Below are 18,896 nucleotides of genomic sequence, written 5' to 3'. Positions count from 1 at the left end.
ATCTCCTATCACAACTCCATTACTTCCATTAAATAATTCATCGAAGTACCCCTTCCACCTGTCCTTGATGCCCTCCTCTTGCACTAGGACCATTTGGTTCTTATCTTTGACACACTTCACCATGCCAATATCCTTCCTTGCCTCTTGTCTTCTCTTTGCCATCTTATAAATGATCCTTTCTCCCTCCTTGGAATCAAGCTTTTCATAAACCTCCTGATATGCCTTTTCTTTTGCTTGGCGAACAGCTGCCTTTGCCTTACTCTTAGCCTCCTTATACGCTGCAAAGGTTTCATCACTCCTACATTTTCCTAAGGCTTGATAGCATTCCCTTTTTTGCTTAATTACTGCTTTCACCTCTTCATTCCACCACGAAGTATCTCTCTGTACCGAAGTTCTTCCCCTTACTTCCCCTAAGACCTCTTTGGCCACTCTTAGGAAACAGTTCTTCATTCGTAACCAGGTCATGTCCGGATCCACCTCTCCATCCCAATCCGCTTCTTCAATTACCTTTTCTGTAAAAACCTTAGCTTTTGCATCCCTTAGGGTCCACCATCTTATCCTTGGTTCTTCTTGTCTAACTTTTTTCTTCGCCTTCTCTTTCAGACGAATAGTCATTACCAATAGCCGGTGTTGGGTGACCACACTCTCCCCTGGGATAACCTTACAGTTTATGCAACTTTGTCTATCTATGCTCCTTGTGAGCAGGAAGTCTATTTGAGTTGCATTTGCTCCATTCCGAAAAGTTATCAAGTGTGAATCCCTCTTCTTAAACCAAGTATTAGCCAAAATTAAATCATATGATTGGGCAAAATCCATAATAGCTTCACCACCGGCGTCCCTCTGCCCATACCCAAAGCCTCCATGGACACTCTCATAGCCATCTCGGCTCGCCCCAACGTGCCCATTTAGATCCCCTCCAATATATAACTTCTCTGAGTGGTGGACACCCTGCACCACCTCGTCTAGGTCCTCCCAAAATTGTCGTTTCTCTTCTGCATCTAAACCCACTTGGGGAGCATAAGCACTGATAACATTCACAATCTCCTTGCCACATAGCAACTTCAGCCTTATCAACCTATCGTTCTTCCGATAGACCTCGATCACCTCTTTTGCCAACCTCTCATCGAGAACCACACCAACTCCGTTCCTAGCTCCACCATTCCTTGTTCTGTGGCTCGTTTCTTGCCCAACATACCATACCTTATACCCCAAAACCAAGCCTCGAGCTCCTTCTCCTGTCCATCTTGTCTCTTGGAGGCACATGATGTTCACGCGTCGTCTTTTCATTACTTCTACCAATTCTGCTGATTTTCCCGTAAGAGACCCCACATTCCAAGAACCAATCCGCAAACTAAATTCTTTTCTCCCACGCTCCCTCCTGATCCCAACTCCAAGTCCTTGATTATTTGACACCACAATTGGGCAATATGGCGCGTCGCTTCTGGGCGACGACCTAGCAACCCTTACATACTTATCACTGCACCCGGGTCTGGGAAGTGCAGCGCGTCGCTCAGTAGGGAACGCCCCAATGGCACGCCCTTGCTCATTTGACACCACACTCGGGCAATGTGGCGCGTCGCTTCTGGGCGACGACCTAGCAACCCTTGCATACTTATCACTACACCCGGGTCTAGGAAGTGCAGCGCGTCGCTGAGTAGGGAACGCCCCCACGAAAATATCTGTTTGGCTCATGTCATGGGATGTGACGAAGTTTTATACTGGCTGTCACTGGCCTACCGTAACCCTCCTCCTTTATCCAGGCTTGGGACTGGCAGCGGGAAACCCACTGGCGGAGTTTTATTTTAAGTAATTATATTGTATAAATTTAGAGAGCTATATTTGTATAAGATTTGTTTCTTAAAAAATAAAAAATAAATAAAAAACTAAGGACACAACAGGAGATGACACGTGTCATTGCTGGTGTGTCTTTTAGTATATAGTTATTGAATATAGTTATTGACACTTTTGGAACCAAAAAAGTGTTTTTTATCTCAAAATTTTAGGGGTCGTTTGGTTAATATAGGAAGTGAAAATTCCCATGAACTTCTAATATATGGGAAATAAATTCCATAATCAAATTCATGGGAATTTCTCAAAGTTGTTTGGTTAGTAATGAGGGAAGTTAATTCCCATAGGAATTTCAACTTACATAGGGGGGACTAGGTAAGTAAATTCCTACATTTTGATGGAATTGGAAATTCCTAGGAAGTTTTACTTCTCCCATTTCACCAAATTTTATTCAACCAAACAACTTACTCATTTTGCAATTTTTAGGAATTTTCAATTCCCATAATTTTATATGTAAACCAAGTTATGAAAATAATCTTTGAAAAACATAAAGAGTACGGAGTATTCTAAAAATCAAAATTATGTCAACAAAAGGATAAAGAAGAAGTTTGACTTTGAAGTTTAAACTCAAGAGGCAAGCATGGAAATTAGGAATAGCTGATCCTATGCCGCAATAGCTGGCGACAATGAATCACTGCCTAAAATTGTTTCAAATAAAAAAAATAGTTAGAAAATAGAAAACGGAGAAAAGAAATTAACGCGACATTAACACAACATTGGGATTAGCGTACAGCTTTGTATGGTGATTACCACAGGAATAATGATGAATTAAGTGTAGTCTTTAAGAGTTTGTCGGTCTTTGCCTCACTCCTCTTGTTTTTAAAGTGAAAAATAAGGGGATTCTGTATAAAATGATAAAATCAACGAAAATAATTCATATGGAACTTAGTGCTGTCAAATTTCAAACCGAAACCGTTTAACTGTCCGAAACCGACCGACCCAAATGAGAACCGAACCGATTAAAAACCGAATGTTTTGGAACCGAAAACCGACCCGAACCGTATTTTAGTAAACCCGAAACCGAATCGACCCGAGTAATGGTAAACTGTTTAAGAACCGAACCCGTTAACAAACCGATCCGAATATAAACCGAACTGAATGAAAACCGAACCGAAAGAGAACCGAACCGTATCTAAACCGAAACCGTTTCCAACCCGAAACCGTTTAAACTGGCATAAAAACCGTTTACACCGAACCGTTAGCAAACTGCTACCCGTTTGCACCGAACCATTTAAAAACCGAACTGATTGTAAACCGAACTGGTTATAAACCGAACCGTCTATGAACCAAACCGCTTATAAATCGAACCGTTTACAAACTTATTTATTTTTTTTATTTTGAATAGTACAAACTTTTTTATAAAATTAAATGGATTGAATATTAGAAATCTTAAAATATATTTAGCATATATTCCAAATTTATCAATTTTTCTAAAGAGCCACACACAATATTTAGCATATATTCTAAATTCATCAAGTTTTCATCTACATGAAACACAGTAACAATGTACTCAAATTTACCCCAAGCAAATAATACAATCACAAAGTGCATTGACCAACAATGCCACTCATCACCATCATCATCATCACTATCAACAGAAATAACCAAAAGCAGCCAAACTGCCAGTTTACATAATAAAGTTTTTGAATGCATTTAGAAAAAAAGTTTCTTGAAATTACTCAACAAAAGCCACAGCATTTACCTACACCCTTAAAGGCTTAAAACCCGCGGATGTCAAGTAACAAAAACAGTCAGCAGAGACAGCAGCAACAGCAGAACAGCAGCAGCAGAACAGCAGAGGCAGCAGGAACAGCAGAGGCAGCAGGAACAGCAGAACAGCAGCAGAACAGCAGCAGCAGCAGAACAGCAGCAGCAGAACAGCAGAGACAAGCAGCAACAGCAGAACAGCAGCAGCAGAACATCAGAACAGCAGCAGCAGATTAGCAGAACAGCAGAACAGCAGACAAGCAGAACAGCAGCAGCATAACAGAATAACAGCAGACATGGCAGAATTCACCGCAAAGCATCTCCTAGGCTTGAGGAAAAAGAAAAGCTATATGTCAGCAGAATTCAGGAGGGAGGCAGGAGGAAAATAAGCTACTTAAAAAAAAAAAAAAAGATTAAAGAACGTCAATACCTTCCGAATTAGATGCAAAACTTTCATCTATCACTTCTTTACCAATTTCAAGGACGTCTTCTTCAATATCACAATCATAACCACGTAACCAATTTTGTGTGGTAACCAACGCCTCAACATTCTTAGGCAAAAGCGCACTCCTATACTTGTTTAAAATACGACCACCCATGCTAAAAGAAGACTCAGAGGCTACCGATGTTATAGGAATGGCCAAAACATCCCTAGCCATAGCAGCTAATATAGGGTACACCCTAACTTGAGATTCCCAATACTTGAGAACATCATAATTCTCCCCTTCAATATATGGGACACGAGTAGTAGTCAAATAATTATCAATCTCCATCGATGGTCGGTTTAATGGGCCATCATCATAATCATCATCAATATTCTAGAAAAGTTCAAACAAAATGCTTTTATTAAATAATAAAATTAAAACATACAATTATTATTATGTAATTTTTTTAAAAAAGAAATTAATTACCTTGAATATGTCATCATCGTCACCATTTGATTTATTGGTCACAATTGGGATGGAGGGGGGAACAAATGTACTTGAGTTAAAACCGGAAGCCATAGATGAATAAAAGTTATACAACTCCAAAAGAGCATCTTTAATCACCTTTGCCTTTTCATCACATGCCTCCTCAACATAAAGCACTTTCAACATCTTTCTCACTCTAATAAGCTTACAGCGAGGATCAAGAACGACAGCAATTGAAAGGATCAAACTATAATCATCCCAATAGCTCTCAAACTTTTCAAGCATCAGTTTTGCCATGGGTGCAAGTTTAGGATCTATATGAGCTTTAGTTATCGTGTGCTCAATTTTCAAGACACTAGCAAAATACAAATTTGCAGTAGGATATTCTGAACCAGAAAATAACACAGTGATTTCATAAAATGGCTTTAGGAAATTACATATTTTTGCAATTGTATCCCATTCATCATCCGAAAGTTTGAATTCATAACCCATAAACTTATCGATAACCACTTTCAAGGCTTCCTTTGCTTCTAAAGCTTTTCGGAGCATCGTATAGGTGGCATTCCAACGAGTCACAACATCAAGACGTAACTTACCATTAAACACACAATTAACCTCAGAAAGAGCATGCTCAAATTGAGTAAGCCTAGAGTCCGAAGAATCAATATATTTACAAACTTCACGCAATTTTTGAACACTACTATCGACTTCTTTCAAACCTCTTTGAACAATAATGTTCAACACATGAGCTGAACATCGAATATGAAAAAATTTACCATTACAAGGAAGAGGAGAAGTCAACATTAAATCTTTCTTCAAAAGATCAACCATAAGATCCATGGATCGAGCATTATCAACAGTAATTGCAAAAGCTTTACCCTGAAGCTTCCACTCCCCAATAAGTTTAAACACAAATTTTTCTATCTCAACACCAGTATGAGGAGGACCACAATACCTAAAATTCAGAATTTTAGACCTTAGACACCAATTTTTGTCAACATAATGTGCAGTTAAAGTGAGATAACCTCGATTAGTGCATGCTGTCCACAAGTCACAAGTGAAGCTAACTCTACCTTCAATTCCAGAAAAATTTTGCAACAACAAGGACTTAAACTTATCATGCTCAACAATACAATATTTCAAAATAGTGTTTCTACACACATGCTTCACATTAGGGTTCAAATTCGTAAAAACTTCCCTAAGGCCATGATGCTCCACAATACTTAAAGGATAGGAATGCAAAATTATAGCTTTAGCAAGCAATTGTAAATGACGAGTTTGATTAAACAAAGGCTGAACACCACTTTCTTTATGTCCAGGATGATGTGGGTGTTTTTTCATGCATGAGGTAGTATGAGCTTTACAAGTGGAGGTACCAGCCGTACCTGGTGCTTTATATTCATTACCGCAAACATTGCATCGGGCATATCTTATCAGAGCAACACCAACCAACTTATCAAAAAAGGTGTAATGCCTCCACACATCTGATGTTCGTTGACGCTTACTACCACTAGTGTTAGTGACTTGTTGTTGAGAAGAATCTTGATTCTGAACAGTGTCTTGAGAATCTATAGTGAACTCATCATAATTTCCAAACTCTTGCTCCATTACTAAAAAAATAGAAACAAAACCATATTTGAAACAAAATCAATACTAGGCCACATATTCAGTAATCTTAACAAGAATTACAAATGTACAACATATTTAGCAATCTATCTTGATGAAAATGAAGCACATGTTAGAGTTAAAATGCAGCACTAACATATTAAAAAAAACACAACCAATTCTAAACACAACCATCATCTTAAAACCTTGAACACAGACTGTGCTATGCCCTCTATAAACAGCATGAGCCTTTGGGTTAGGATTTAGACTGGAAGTCGTGGACCGGGATGGAAAATAAGTCTAGGCTATGCTAAAACTTGCTGTAATAGTGTTTCGGAACCAGGACACATGCACCCTACAGTATGGCCTCGAATCTTTGTACCATCCGCTGCTGGTCCAAATTACTCTACTTAAACCAGCCCAAATCAGAACAAGTAGCAGTGTAGCACATATCCGATTTCTTGCAGTGCATTTAACAAATGTATCAAATCTACAACTAATCAACAGTTCTTGAAGTAAATTCAACAAAAAAAAAAAATATCATTTATACAACTAATTAGAGGTGAGATATGGTAAAATGCATTAAAAATTTAAAATTGCATCCAATTCAGTTTCTTATTTGGAATATTCCCATTAACAATTTCATTTCTAGCAGTGTTGCAATCTGAAAGTAATTCATTAAACGATGTTACATAACTAAAATCGACCAGCTAAATACATCTAAATCAATGAAATAACACAACCATCAACAACAAATATCATTAAAATATCATTATAACCCTAAAAACTAATTCTTTAAACTACATACAGTAACAATTAAAAAAAAACAACACCACCGTGAATTTGGAGCAATTAGGGCAGCAAACACCACCGTGAATTTGGAGCAATTAGGGCAGCAAACACCACCGTGAGAGAGAGAGGCGCCGTGAGTGAGAGTGAGAGTGAGAGTGAGAGTGAGTGGTAAGGTGAGGATGAGTGGCGCTTAGCCGTGAGAAGAAGAGGCGCCGTGAGCATGAGTGGTAAGGTGAGAGTGGTAAGGTGAGAGTGAGAGTGAAAGGGTTTCAAAAGGGTGAAAGTGGTTTCATGGAAATCTAACCGTTGATTTTTTTAATCTATGGTTCAGATTGGTGATCCATGTGTGTTGTGGGAGAAAGAATCTAACCATTGATTTTTTTTAATCTATGGTTGAGAATGGTGATCCATGTGTGTTATAGGAGAAAGAATCTAACCATTGATTTTTTTAATCTATGGTTGAGAGTGGCGATCCGTGTGTGTTTGTGTGTTGTACATTCATCTACTAGTATATCTGTATTTTCATACACGCATTTGATCGGGATCAGTGCCCAAGACACGTATTAAAACATCTACTAGTATATCTTTATTTTCATACACGTAAAAATTATAAAAACGTTATATTAATAAAATGTATAAATAGATTAATTTAAAAAGATCACTAATGAGCTACTTCGTATAACTTTGTAGTTTGTACTAATACATACGAATAACGATGATACGAATATTTATCTATGAGATATTGACATGGTTAGATACCACGTGTTAATAATGTGTAGTACATATGATCGATTGAACTGATCAATATGACCTTGTTAATTAGTCATTACTCATTAGTGTTTTCTTTCATTATACAAATAAAAGCACTTTGTAATATCTTCATAATTTCATGAAAATATATAATGATAAACGATTCATAATTATCAGTCTTGTTGACTAATCAAGTATCGAATTACCAAATTACAAATTTCCATTTCACAAGAAGTCAAGAACTCATCAAGTCATGATTATGATTGTATGCGTAATATATAAATGATTAAATAAGAAGCATATAATAACCTAATTGTATAACAATAATACATTAATACACTAATTCTTATAATCTACTTCGTAATAAACTAGTAAGATCAGTATGACTAAACTTGAAACAGAACATAATATGTATTTATAAAATAAATGAGAATTTGTTTATAATATGTTGCCTAAATATGAAATGATTCGCGACTTGCCGACTTTATTTAAAACTTGTGAACGCAAAAGGTTAGCAAGTACTATCAAATTTCAAACCAAAGCCATTTAAGTGCCCGAATCCAAACAACTCGATAAACAATTTATTTTTTCAAACCGAAAACCGACCCGAACCGTAATTTAGTAAACTTGAAATGGAACCGATATGAATTACGTTAAAGTGGTTTAACCATCGAAGAACCGAACCAATTATAAATTGAACCGAAAAAGAACCGAACCAGTAAAAAACCGAACCGAAAAAGATCCGAACCAGTTACAAACCGAACCAAAAAAGAACCGAACTGTTTCTAACCCGAAACCGTTTCCAACACGAAACTGTTTGAACCGGGATAAAAACCGCTTACACCGCACCGTTAACAAACCGCAACCCGCCTGCACCGAACCGTTTACTACCCGAACTGTTTACAACCCGAACCGAATTAAAACCGCTTAAGAATAAACCGAAACCGAATCGAACCGATAACTATTTAAACCGAACCAAAACCGACCCGCGAGACAATTAAACCGATTCCAAACCGACCCGATTAACTACCGAACCGATTTCAAACCGAACCGAAACCGAACTGTCAAACCGTTTTGACAGTGCTAGGAACTCCGTATTTGTTTTACTGCTAGTAACGTTCTCCTTCGTAACGACTATTGAGCTTTTGTGAGGCCGTTCAATGGACTACCGGAGAGTAAGGGCCTGTTCCGATTGACTGAACTCAGCTGAACTGAACTCAGCTGAACTGAGCTGAACTGAACTGAACTTACTAATTAGTGATTTTTAACTACGGATTAGTGATCTTTGATTATTTATTACTATACATATGTGTATATACAAATGTACATATTAATAATAATAATAATAATAATAATAATAATATTACTCCCTCCGTTTCATAATGTTAGTCCCATATACTATTTTGGGCGTTTCAAAAAGTTCTACCCATATTGAATATATTTCATTTATGACTTGATTTTTTTTTTAATTAATTGATTGTGGATTGATGACATGAGTCTAAGTAAGGAAATTTTTACCTTAAATTATGCAATTATGACTTGTGCTTTCCTAATGAAAAATAAAAAAAATTTAAATAAGGTAAACTAATTATGAAATCTGTTGTACTTTAATGTTAGATTCCAAATATATTTGTTTTCTTATTTTATGTGATTGATTCCATATGGGACTAATATTATGAAACGGAGGGAGTATTATTATTATTATTATTATTATTATTATTATTATTATTATTATTATTATTATTATTATTATTATTATTATTATTATTATTATTGATTATTATTATTATTATTATTATTTATTGATTATTATTAGTATTATTATTATTATTATTATTATTGTTATTATTATTATTATTATTATTATTATTTATTAATTATTATTATTATTTATTGATGATTATTATTATTATTTATTGATTATTATTATTAGTATTATTATTTCAATTATTATTGTTATTATTATTATTATTATTATTATTATTATTATTATTATTATTATTATTATTATTATTATTATTATTATTTATTGATGATTATTATTATTATTATTATTATTATTATTATTTATTACTTATTGATTATTATTATTAATATTATTATTATTGTTAATATTATTATTATTATTATTATTGTTGTTGTTGTTGTTGTTGTTGTTGTTGTTGTTGTTGTTGTTGTTGTTGTTGTTGTTGTTGTTGTTGTTGTTGTTGTTGTTGTTGTTGTTGTTGTTGTTGTTGTTGTTGTTGTTGTCGTCGTCGTCGTCGTCGTCGTTGTCGTTGTAATAAGAGCTTAAAAGAATGAAATTTGGCTTTATATCATTAGCAATATCATTAGACGTAAATTAAGAGTTGAACTGAACTGAACTGAACTGAACTGAGCTGAACTGAACTGAACTAAACTGAACTGAATTTCAACGGAAGAGAACAGGCCCTAATTAGCAAATTTCTACCGTCACATTTTTGAAAATTTTGGAAAATGTAGGTCTTAATCTTTTGAGCTACTCTATTTGTTAAGCCCTATTCTGCTCTGTTGAAATTTGCTTTCGCTCAACTTAAATTTATTATGCTTTGCTCTCTTATAAATAATAATAATTAATATTTCAATTAGGCTTATTTTTTTTGTTTGTTCGTGTGCTAAACATTGAATATTTAAGGTTTCATCGTTTTCGAAATTATCTAGAAGGCCATATGAGTTTTTTTAAACAACTATTCATCAGTGGATCTCAAGCCGAATTAGTGCTAACTAACATATTGTATTGCTTCGATGAAGTTTTTTTATTAACGCGATCGTTGTTCGAATCTGCGATGTAACTAGTTATAGGGTGATTTGTACTTTTGTTGGAATTTTTGATTTCCTAGGAATTGTTTGTAAGTGTCATTTGACTATATTTCATTAATGAGATTCTTTTGTTCTCGTAAAAAAAAATATTTATATTTAATAATAATGATAATTAATATTTAATAATAATAACTAATATTTACAATAATATTAAATAATAATTAATATTTGATAATATTAAACAATAATAATAATAGAAAAAATAATAATAACTTTATTTGTTTTTGAGATATAATAATAATAATAATAATAATAATAATAATAATAATAATAATAGTAATAGCAATAATAATAATAATAATAATAATAATAATAATAATAATAATAATCATCATAATAATAATAATAATAATAATAATAATAATAATAATAATAAGGCAAATTTGTCAAAAAAAACCTTTTAGATACACCATTTTGCGAAAAAAAACCTTTTAAAAGCTTTTTAGCTAAAGAAAACCCGAATTTTAACATTTTGGCAAAAGAAAACCCGAATGTGAATTTTTTTTGTTGATGACAACCAAGTGTCTCTAATCCACGTAATTAATTTCTATTTTATTCGAATTATCCTTTTAGTACCCACTTAACAATTTTATAACTAAATTAATTTATAAAAATAAAAAAAGAACAAAAACCACCACCCTCCTCCCTTTCCTCCTCCCACTGCAGCAGCCCTCCTCCCCCACGCCACCTACAACCTCTCATCCCCGGCGACCCATCTCAACCTTCGGTCGACCCCCCTTACCACCGGCCTGCTACAACCCTCCACCTCCCCGACCCCTCCCTTCGAACATGTACCTTTCATTTCTCCCTCAAACACACAACCCAAATTTGCTAGGATCTTTTTGGAAGCTTCAAATCAAGTTTTCGCACATAATCAATTCATTTTTGCTTCGATTTTATCTTATAATGTGCTTAAACTTTGCAATTTTTAATTTGTCCATAAACCCTAGAAAAATCGATTTGGGGGTTTTTAAATTTGTGCATCTTGCTTACAATTGATGTTTATTTTGGCTTTGATTATATATGTATATGATGGTAGGATAATTTGGAAGCAAATTTCAATTGATTTGGACTTGATTTGAGCAATTTAGAGCCAAAAATTGAAAATTGCTTACTTGTGGTGGTCGCCGCCAGGGATAAGGAAGAAAGGGATGGTCGGCCGGTGGTGGAGGTAGATCGCTGGTGGTGGGGGATCTGGGTGGCGGGTCCAATAGGGGTGGGGATGGTTGGCTAGTGGTTGGGAGGTGGTGGTTGGCTAGTGGTTGGGAGGTGGTAGGTTTTTTTTTAATTTAATTTAATTATTACTCAAAAATAGGTGGGTTAGAGAGTGATTACAAGAAAGAAAACAAAATAAGAGACTAATTAAGTGAATTAGAGGACAATTAGTGAAACAGGTTTCTCCTTGCAAAAAAATTGAGGTTGTGGTTTTTTTTAACTAAAAAACTTGTAAAAGGTTTTTTTTGACAAAAGGGTGCTTTTAAAAGGTTTTTGTTGACAAATTTGCTAATAATAATAATAATAATAATAATAATAATAATTCGCTTTTTCTTTATCTCCTCGACAATTAGCATTGTGGAAATCGCAGCAAGGAGATCACACCCCTTCTTGGCTTCAGACGGTTCCTATTTCAAGGTTAGGTCAGACGATGAACACAAAGATTTACCGATGTGTGTTGTGCTACCGGTTGGGTGTTCCATTGTTTAATGTCTCGACGCCGTGGTCTGCTTGTTCAAGGGTTTTTATAGGGGATATTTTTGGTGATCACGCGGTGTCATGTACTGGTATTGTGGGTATCAAACATCGGCATAATGTTGTTCGGGATACGCTTGTTGATGTTTGTTATAGGTTTGGGATTTCAGCGAGAAAGGAGGTTGACATTAGGTTGTCTAGAGGGAATCACGGTGCCCTTAGACCGCAGATGTATTACTTTATTCCTGAGATTGTGGTCGTGATGTCTGTGTTGATTCGACAGGGTCTTCTCGTTTGACACAATCTGGGCTATCTGACTTTGTTCTTGGAGGAGATGTGGTTGATGTAGCTAATTCAAAGCGGGTCGAATATGATTCTAGTTATCGCACAATTGGATATGGATTCATTCCCTTCTCCTTTTCTTCACTTGGAGAATTAGACAAGGAGGATGTTGTGTTGTAGAAGCGGGTTCAGAAGTTCAAGACAACTCAGGACATTGGGGTTTGTTAAGCTCATATTTTTACTAGGATAAGCTATTCTATAGCTAAAGGAGAGGGGGCCTAGATTGTATCTCGGCTTCCCACTAATTTTCTATAGGTTGTATAACTTTATATATTTTTAAGATATAATAATAAATGGAAATCCTAGCAAGGGGATCACTCTTGTGCCTGGTTGCGGGCGGTTCCAATATGGGGGTTAGGTCAGACAATGAATAGTAAGGCTTACCGTTTTAATCTTTATACAGATTGGGGGTTCCATTTTTCTCGATTTCAACGCCGTGTTCCTCTTGCTCTAAGGTTTTTGATGGGGATATATTGGGAGATCATGCACTGTCCTATGCTAGGATGGTGGGCATTAAACATCGGCATAATGTTGTTCGCGACACCCTTGTTGATATTTGTTTTTGGTCAAGGATTTCTGCGAAAAAGGAGGTTAACGTTGGGTTGATTGGAGGCAACGATGAGGCTCTACGACCTGCAGATATGTTGCTTTAATCTTGGGATAGGGGCCTTGATGTGTGTGTTGACTTGACGGGATCTTCTCCTTTGACATAATCAGGGTTGTCTGAATTTTTTCCTAGTCGTGTTGTGTCATTTGTTACACAACGGAAATAGGACAAGTATAGGGTGCGTTGTAGGGCTATTGATTATTGTTTTCTTCCTTTCTCCTTTTCTTCTTTGGGGGAATTAGAAAAGGATGTTGTTTCGTTGCTGAAGCGGGTTCAGGTGTTTGCAAGGACTTAGGATATATGTGCTCGTGCAGCTGCTCACATCTTTAGTAGGATCGGGTTCACTATAGCTAGAGGAGTGGGAGCCCAGATTGTATCTCAGCTCCCCACTGATTTCTTGTAAATTTATTGGCTTTGTAGGATCGGGTTATTATTATTTTTATTATTGCTGTTGTTGTTATCATTGTTATTATTTATATTATTGTTGTTATTGTTATCATTATTATGAATTAGGAGTTCCGTACTTGTGTGCAACGATCAAGGTAATATTCATAAAAATAATAACAATAATAATAAGGAAAAATTGACGGGAATAATCCCAACTTTGGCCGATTCGCTTAAAATAATCCCAACTTTCGATTATTTTTTTATAATCTGAACTTTAATATCACTTTGCTTCTAATGGTCCCAACCGGTCACTTAACTTGTTATAACAAGTTTAATGACACGTGTCGGCACCTAATTGGTAAAAAAAATAAAAATTAAAAATAAATTTAATTTCTTTTAGAAAAAATTAAAAAAAAATGAGTATTAAATATGATAAAAAAATATATTAAATAATTTTAAAAAACCACCCAGCAGCCCCAACCACCATCTCCGCCAATCACAGCTAGCCCGACCCCCTGCCTCCAACTCCGGCGACGCCCAGAACCTCTCCTCCCACGACGACGCACCATCCCACCCTCTGAACCACCAACCCTCACATAATCCTTTAAAACCAACGACCCACTATCGAGTCAGCCGCCGCTGCCCTTCTCCACTCCCTCACTTCCCTCCAAGCGGCGCCCAACGTCAATTTCTTCCATGGCAGCTTGTTCTCTGCCTTCCGACCGCGCCGTTGATTATGCTTTAGCCACTGTTCTTGGATGCCTCTTGGGTTACGGTGGTTGTGGTAGGATTGGGTATTGGGTTGGGGAGGTAGGGTGGTGGTGGAGGAGGTGGACGGGTAGGTGTTGGTGACCGAGGGGAGGTAGGGTGGAGGTGGCTGGGTCGCTGACTAGTTGGTGTTGGTGGAATGGTGGCTGGCGTGGTTTCTGGTTTGTACTTTACAACATCAAACTTTTGTATTTTTTAATTATTTAATTTTAAATTAAGTGATTAAGTGTTAATTTTTTTAAAGAGAGTTAATTAAGTGTAGTACAAAATTTTTTTAAAAGATATAATTAAGTGTTAATTTTATTGAATAAATAATTAAGGGTTGATTAGTGAAAAATAATCATGTTTCTTTACAAACATTAAAATAATTATATAAAAAAATTTGACCAATCACGTGGTGACGTGTGTAAATTAAATCTATAAAAAAACAAAATTACCTACTCAACAGGTTACCGGTCATCTGGGACTATTAAAAGCAAATTCATATCAAAGTTCGGATTATTAAAAAATAATCGAAAGGTTGGATTATTTTAAGCGAATCGAACAAAGTTGGGATTATTTCCGTCAATTTTTCCTAATAAAAATAACAATAATTATTATGATTGTTATTGTTTTATTGTTATTGTTATTGTTATTGTTATTGTTATTATTGTTATTGTTATTATTATTATTTTTATTGTTATTGTTATTGTTGTTGTTGTTATTCTTCTTCTTCTTCTTCTTCTTCTTCTTCTTCTTCTTCTTCTTCTTCTTCTTCTTCTTCTTCTTCTTCTTATTATTATTATTATTATTATTATTATTATTATTATTATTATTATTATTATTATTATTATTATTATTATTATTATTATTATTATTGTTATTATTATTGTTATTATTGTTATTATTATTATTGTTATTATTATTATTATGATTTTTATAATGATGATGATTATTATTATTATGATTATTATTATGGATGTTTTGTGAAAAACTACCTTTTATACTTTGAATTTTGCGAAAAACTACCTGGCGCCGTTGCCGGGGACTAACGGTTTTATACTAGTTATTTGTGATTCGTTTTTACTAAGCTTTTATCTGTTGCTTCGGCTATTGTCTCTTGTGCTCTTGATTTCTTTGCTTTTAGTTCTTTGTTGCATGCAAACTCGACGTTTAGGGTCAGACGATTTAATTCCACTTGATTCTGAAATTGAAGCAACTGCAAGGAGACGAAGAGGTAGAAGAAGAAGGAGAAATCAAAACCTTAGAAACATGGTCGATCCAGGAACAAAGTCTCTTTTGGAATATGGCATTCTCGATACCACAACGGGACTCCTCTCCAGCATTGTCAGACCACCCGTTACTGCTCAGAACTTTGAATTGAAGCCACAGTTCATTCAATTCATCTCTAATGATTCATTTGCAGGCACACGTCACGAATGCCCTGTTAGTCACATTGATAGTTTCTTGGAGAAGTGCGATACTATGAAACTAAATGGTGTTACAGATGATGCTATTAGACTTCGCCTTTTCCCTTTCTCATTACGGGATAGAGCGAAGGAATGGTTGAAAGATGAATGTACTGACTCTTTTGACACATGGGACAAACTGGTGAAAGATTTTCTAGTCAAGTTCTTGGGACAGGAAAAGACTACAAGGTTGAGAAATGAGCTATCTACTTTCGGGCAGTCAGATGATGAGTCCTTATATGAAGCATGGAGGAGGTTCAAGCGATTACAGAGACAATGCCCTCACCATGGTATTCCTGAATGGATGTTGATCCAATCCTTTTACAATGGTTTGACTCATGAGTTCCGAATCTATATTGATGCTGCATCTGGGGGTTCTCTTCTGACTAAGAACCCAACTGAGGCAAATGAGCTAATTAAGAAGATGGCGGCAAATGATAATTACCATCCAGGAGGACGACGTAATGTTAAAAAGGGAGGTAGGCATGATGTTGATGCTCTAACCCTTTTAACTAGCTCTATGGAGGCATTGACAAGCAAGCTTGACAAGTTCCAAGAAACATCTTCTGGCTCATCTGTTGAAACTTTTCAAATGTGTAATGTACAAGGTCACATTGCCCCTGATTGTCCACAAAATTCACATGAGATGACGATTGAGGAAGCCAATGCATTCTACACTTTAAATCCCAAAAGGCCATATGATCCTCATTCAAACACATATAATGAAGGTTGGAAACATCATCCAAATTTCTCTTACAAGAATACCCAAGCTCAACAAAATCCACCTCCACCACCACCTCAAAACAACAATTATAATGCACCACCTGGCTTCCAAGCAAGACCACCTCTAGTCCAACAACCTATGCAACCACCTCCACAAAAATCCAACCTTGAGTTAATGCTTGAGAACTTCGTTACCACAACGAACAAAAACATCTAACAACTACAAGCTCAGAACAAGCTCATGGAAAACCAAATAAGTCAACTTGCTCATCAAGTTGGCCAATCTTTGAAGACTCTGGGCGCTTTTCTGGGTCAAACAGAGCAACCACCAAAGGGGCATATGAATGCTGTGATTTTGAGGAGTGGAAAGTAGTTGGAAGATCCTCCTACGAGGGAGCCATCAAGGGAGGTTGTTGATGAGGTAGTCCCAAAAGAGAAGGTGGTCGATGGTACTGCGATTGAGGATGAGCCAAAGGCATCAACTCCACCACCACTTATTCCATATGTGCCGCAAGTTCCTTTCCCGCAAAGGTAGGCTAGCTCAAGCTAAGTTAGAGAAGAAGTATGCAAAATTTCTTGATATTTTAAAGAAGCTTCACATCAACATTCCATTCTTAGATGCAATATCCGAGATGCCATCTTATGCAAAATTTTTGAAGGATATGCTCTCTAACAAGAAAAAGCTAGAGGAGAATGTTACTGTTGCGTTGAATGCAGAGTGTAGTGCTATTTTGCAAAATACACTTCCTAAGAAATTAGGTGATCCGGGTAGCTACTCAATTCCAGTGAAGCTTGGGGATATTGAGATCAACAAGGCATTATGTGATCTTGGTGCAAGTGTGAGTCTCATGCCGCTCTCTATTTTCAAGAAACTTCAAATGGGTGAATTAAAGCCTACGCGCATGTCTCTACAACTTGCGGATAGGTCGGTGAAGTTTCCCTTGGGTATACTTGAAAATGTTCCTCTTCGCGTAGGAAAATTCTTTATCCGATGCGATTTTGTTGTGATGGAAATGGAGGAGGATGCACATGTCCCTATTATATTTGGTAGACCATTCTTAGCCACTGCTGGTGCAATCATTGATATGAAGAATGGAAGAATCACTTTCGAGGTGGGAGACGAGAAAATGGAGTATTCACTCTTGAATGCTATGGGAACTCCTTCCATGGGAGAAACTATCTGCCAAGTGGATGTCCTTGATGACTTAGAACGTGAGCAACTTCCCTTGATCAAGATAGATGATGCACTGGAAACGGTGTTGGTGGGAAGCATCAATGAGGAAGATTGGGAAACAAGGGAGTACACGCGGCTACTTGAGGAAGGAAAAGCAAATCCAACCACCGCTCTACTGAAAGAAGTCCTTAGTGTATCAAGTGTCGGGGAGAGTACTACGCCTCCCGAGGCAGAGTTGAAACCCCTTCCCTCTACTCTTAAATATGCATATCTTGGTCCTAATAATACATATCCTGTTATTGTTAATGCTGAGCTTAATGACACAAATTTAGAGCAACTGCTCATTGTTTTGAGAAAATATAAAAGTGTTATTGGGTACACCATTGATGATATTTAGGGTATTAATCCTTCATTTTGTATGCATAAGATAATTCTTGAGGACGATCATACCTCCTCCATAGAATCTCAAAGACAACTTAACCCAAATATGATGGAGGTAGTTAAAAAAGAGGTTCTTAAATTGCTTACTGCAGGAATAATCTACCCTATGTCATATAGTAAATGGGTTAGCCCTGTACAAGTAGTTCCAAAAAAAGGGGGTATGACCGTTGTCAAGAATGACAAGGGTGAGCCAATCGCTACCAGAACTGTTACAGGTTGGCGAATGTGTATTGATTATAGGAGGTTGAATAAGGCTACCCGTAAGGAACATTTTCCCCTCCCCTTTATTGATCAGATGCTTGAACTTTTGGCTAAGCATTCCTTTTTCTACTACTTGGACGAATATTCTGGTTTCTTTCAAATTCCCATTCGTCCATGTGATCAGGAAAAGACCACTTTCACATGTCTCTATGGCACCATCGCCTATCGAAGAATGCCATTTGTCTTATGTAATGCTCCAGCCACGTTCCAACGTTATATGATGACAATTTTCTCAGGTCTTATTGAAAATTCAATGGAAGTATTTATGGATGACTTTTCTATCTATGGAACATCTTTTGATGTATGTCTTGAAAATTTGGAAAAGGTGCTCCATAGATGTAAGGAAGTCAATTTAATTTTAAAATGGGAAAAATGTCATTTTATGGTACAACAAGGAGTTGTTCTAGGCCATGTTGTATCACATAAGGGTATTGAGGTCGATAAAGCAAAGATAGAGGTCATTGAGCGCCTACCCCCTCCGAATTCTGTAAAAGGAGTTCGGAGTTTTCTTGGTCATGCAGGATTTTATAGGCGATTTATTAAAGATTTTTCGAAAATCGCTAGACCTCTAACTAAGCTTTTGGCCAAGGATGCCACATTTGTAT

The 18,896-nt window shown here is 36.2% G+C and overlaps 2 protein-coding genes and 1 non-coding gene across 3 annotated transcripts; 2 read left to right on the top strand and 1 right to left on the bottom strand.

Moving 5' to 3' along the window:
- Positions 1-15,495: 15,495 nt before the first annotated feature.
- Positions 15,496-16,632, top strand: LOC145642765 (uncharacterized). Its single transcript, XM_081693939.1, has one exon. The coding sequence runs from the start codon at positions 15,496-15,498 to the stop codon at positions 16,630-16,632; it is 1,137 nt and encodes a 378-aa protein (XP_081550065.1).
- LOC145557239 (small nucleolar RNA R71) lies at positions 15,880-15,986 on the bottom strand. The gene has a single exon (XR_014092285.1). It is a non-coding gene; the product is annotated as a small nucleolar RNA R71 (small nucleolar RNA).
- Positions 16,633-16,861: 229 nt separating the features above from the next.
- On the top strand, positions 16,862-17,986 carry LOC145642764 (uncharacterized). The gene has a single exon (XM_081693937.1). It carries the CDS (start codon positions 16,862-16,864, stop codon positions 17,984-17,986), a length of 1,125 nt encoding a protein of 374 aa, XP_081550063.1.
- Positions 17,987-18,896: the final 910 nt, after the last annotated feature.

This window comes from Chenopodium album, chromosome 8, assembly GCF_948465745.1.
Source record: "Chenopodium album chromosome 8, dcCheAlbu1.1, whole genome shotgun sequence".
Taxonomy (NCBI): domain Eukaryota; kingdom Viridiplantae; phylum Streptophyta; class Magnoliopsida; order Caryophyllales; family Amaranthaceae; genus Chenopodium; species Chenopodium album.
This window is presented reverse-complemented; position numbering and strand designations above follow the sequence as displayed.

Coding starts and splice junctions, on each gene's coding strand:
- LOC145642765 (XM_081693939.1), top strand. CDS start 15,496: ATGGTCGATCCAGGAACAAAGTCTCTTTTGGAATATGGCATTCTCGAT.
- LOC145642764 (XM_081693937.1), top strand. CDS start 16,862: ATGGTACTGCGATTGAGGATGAGCCAAAGGCATCAACTCCACCACCAC.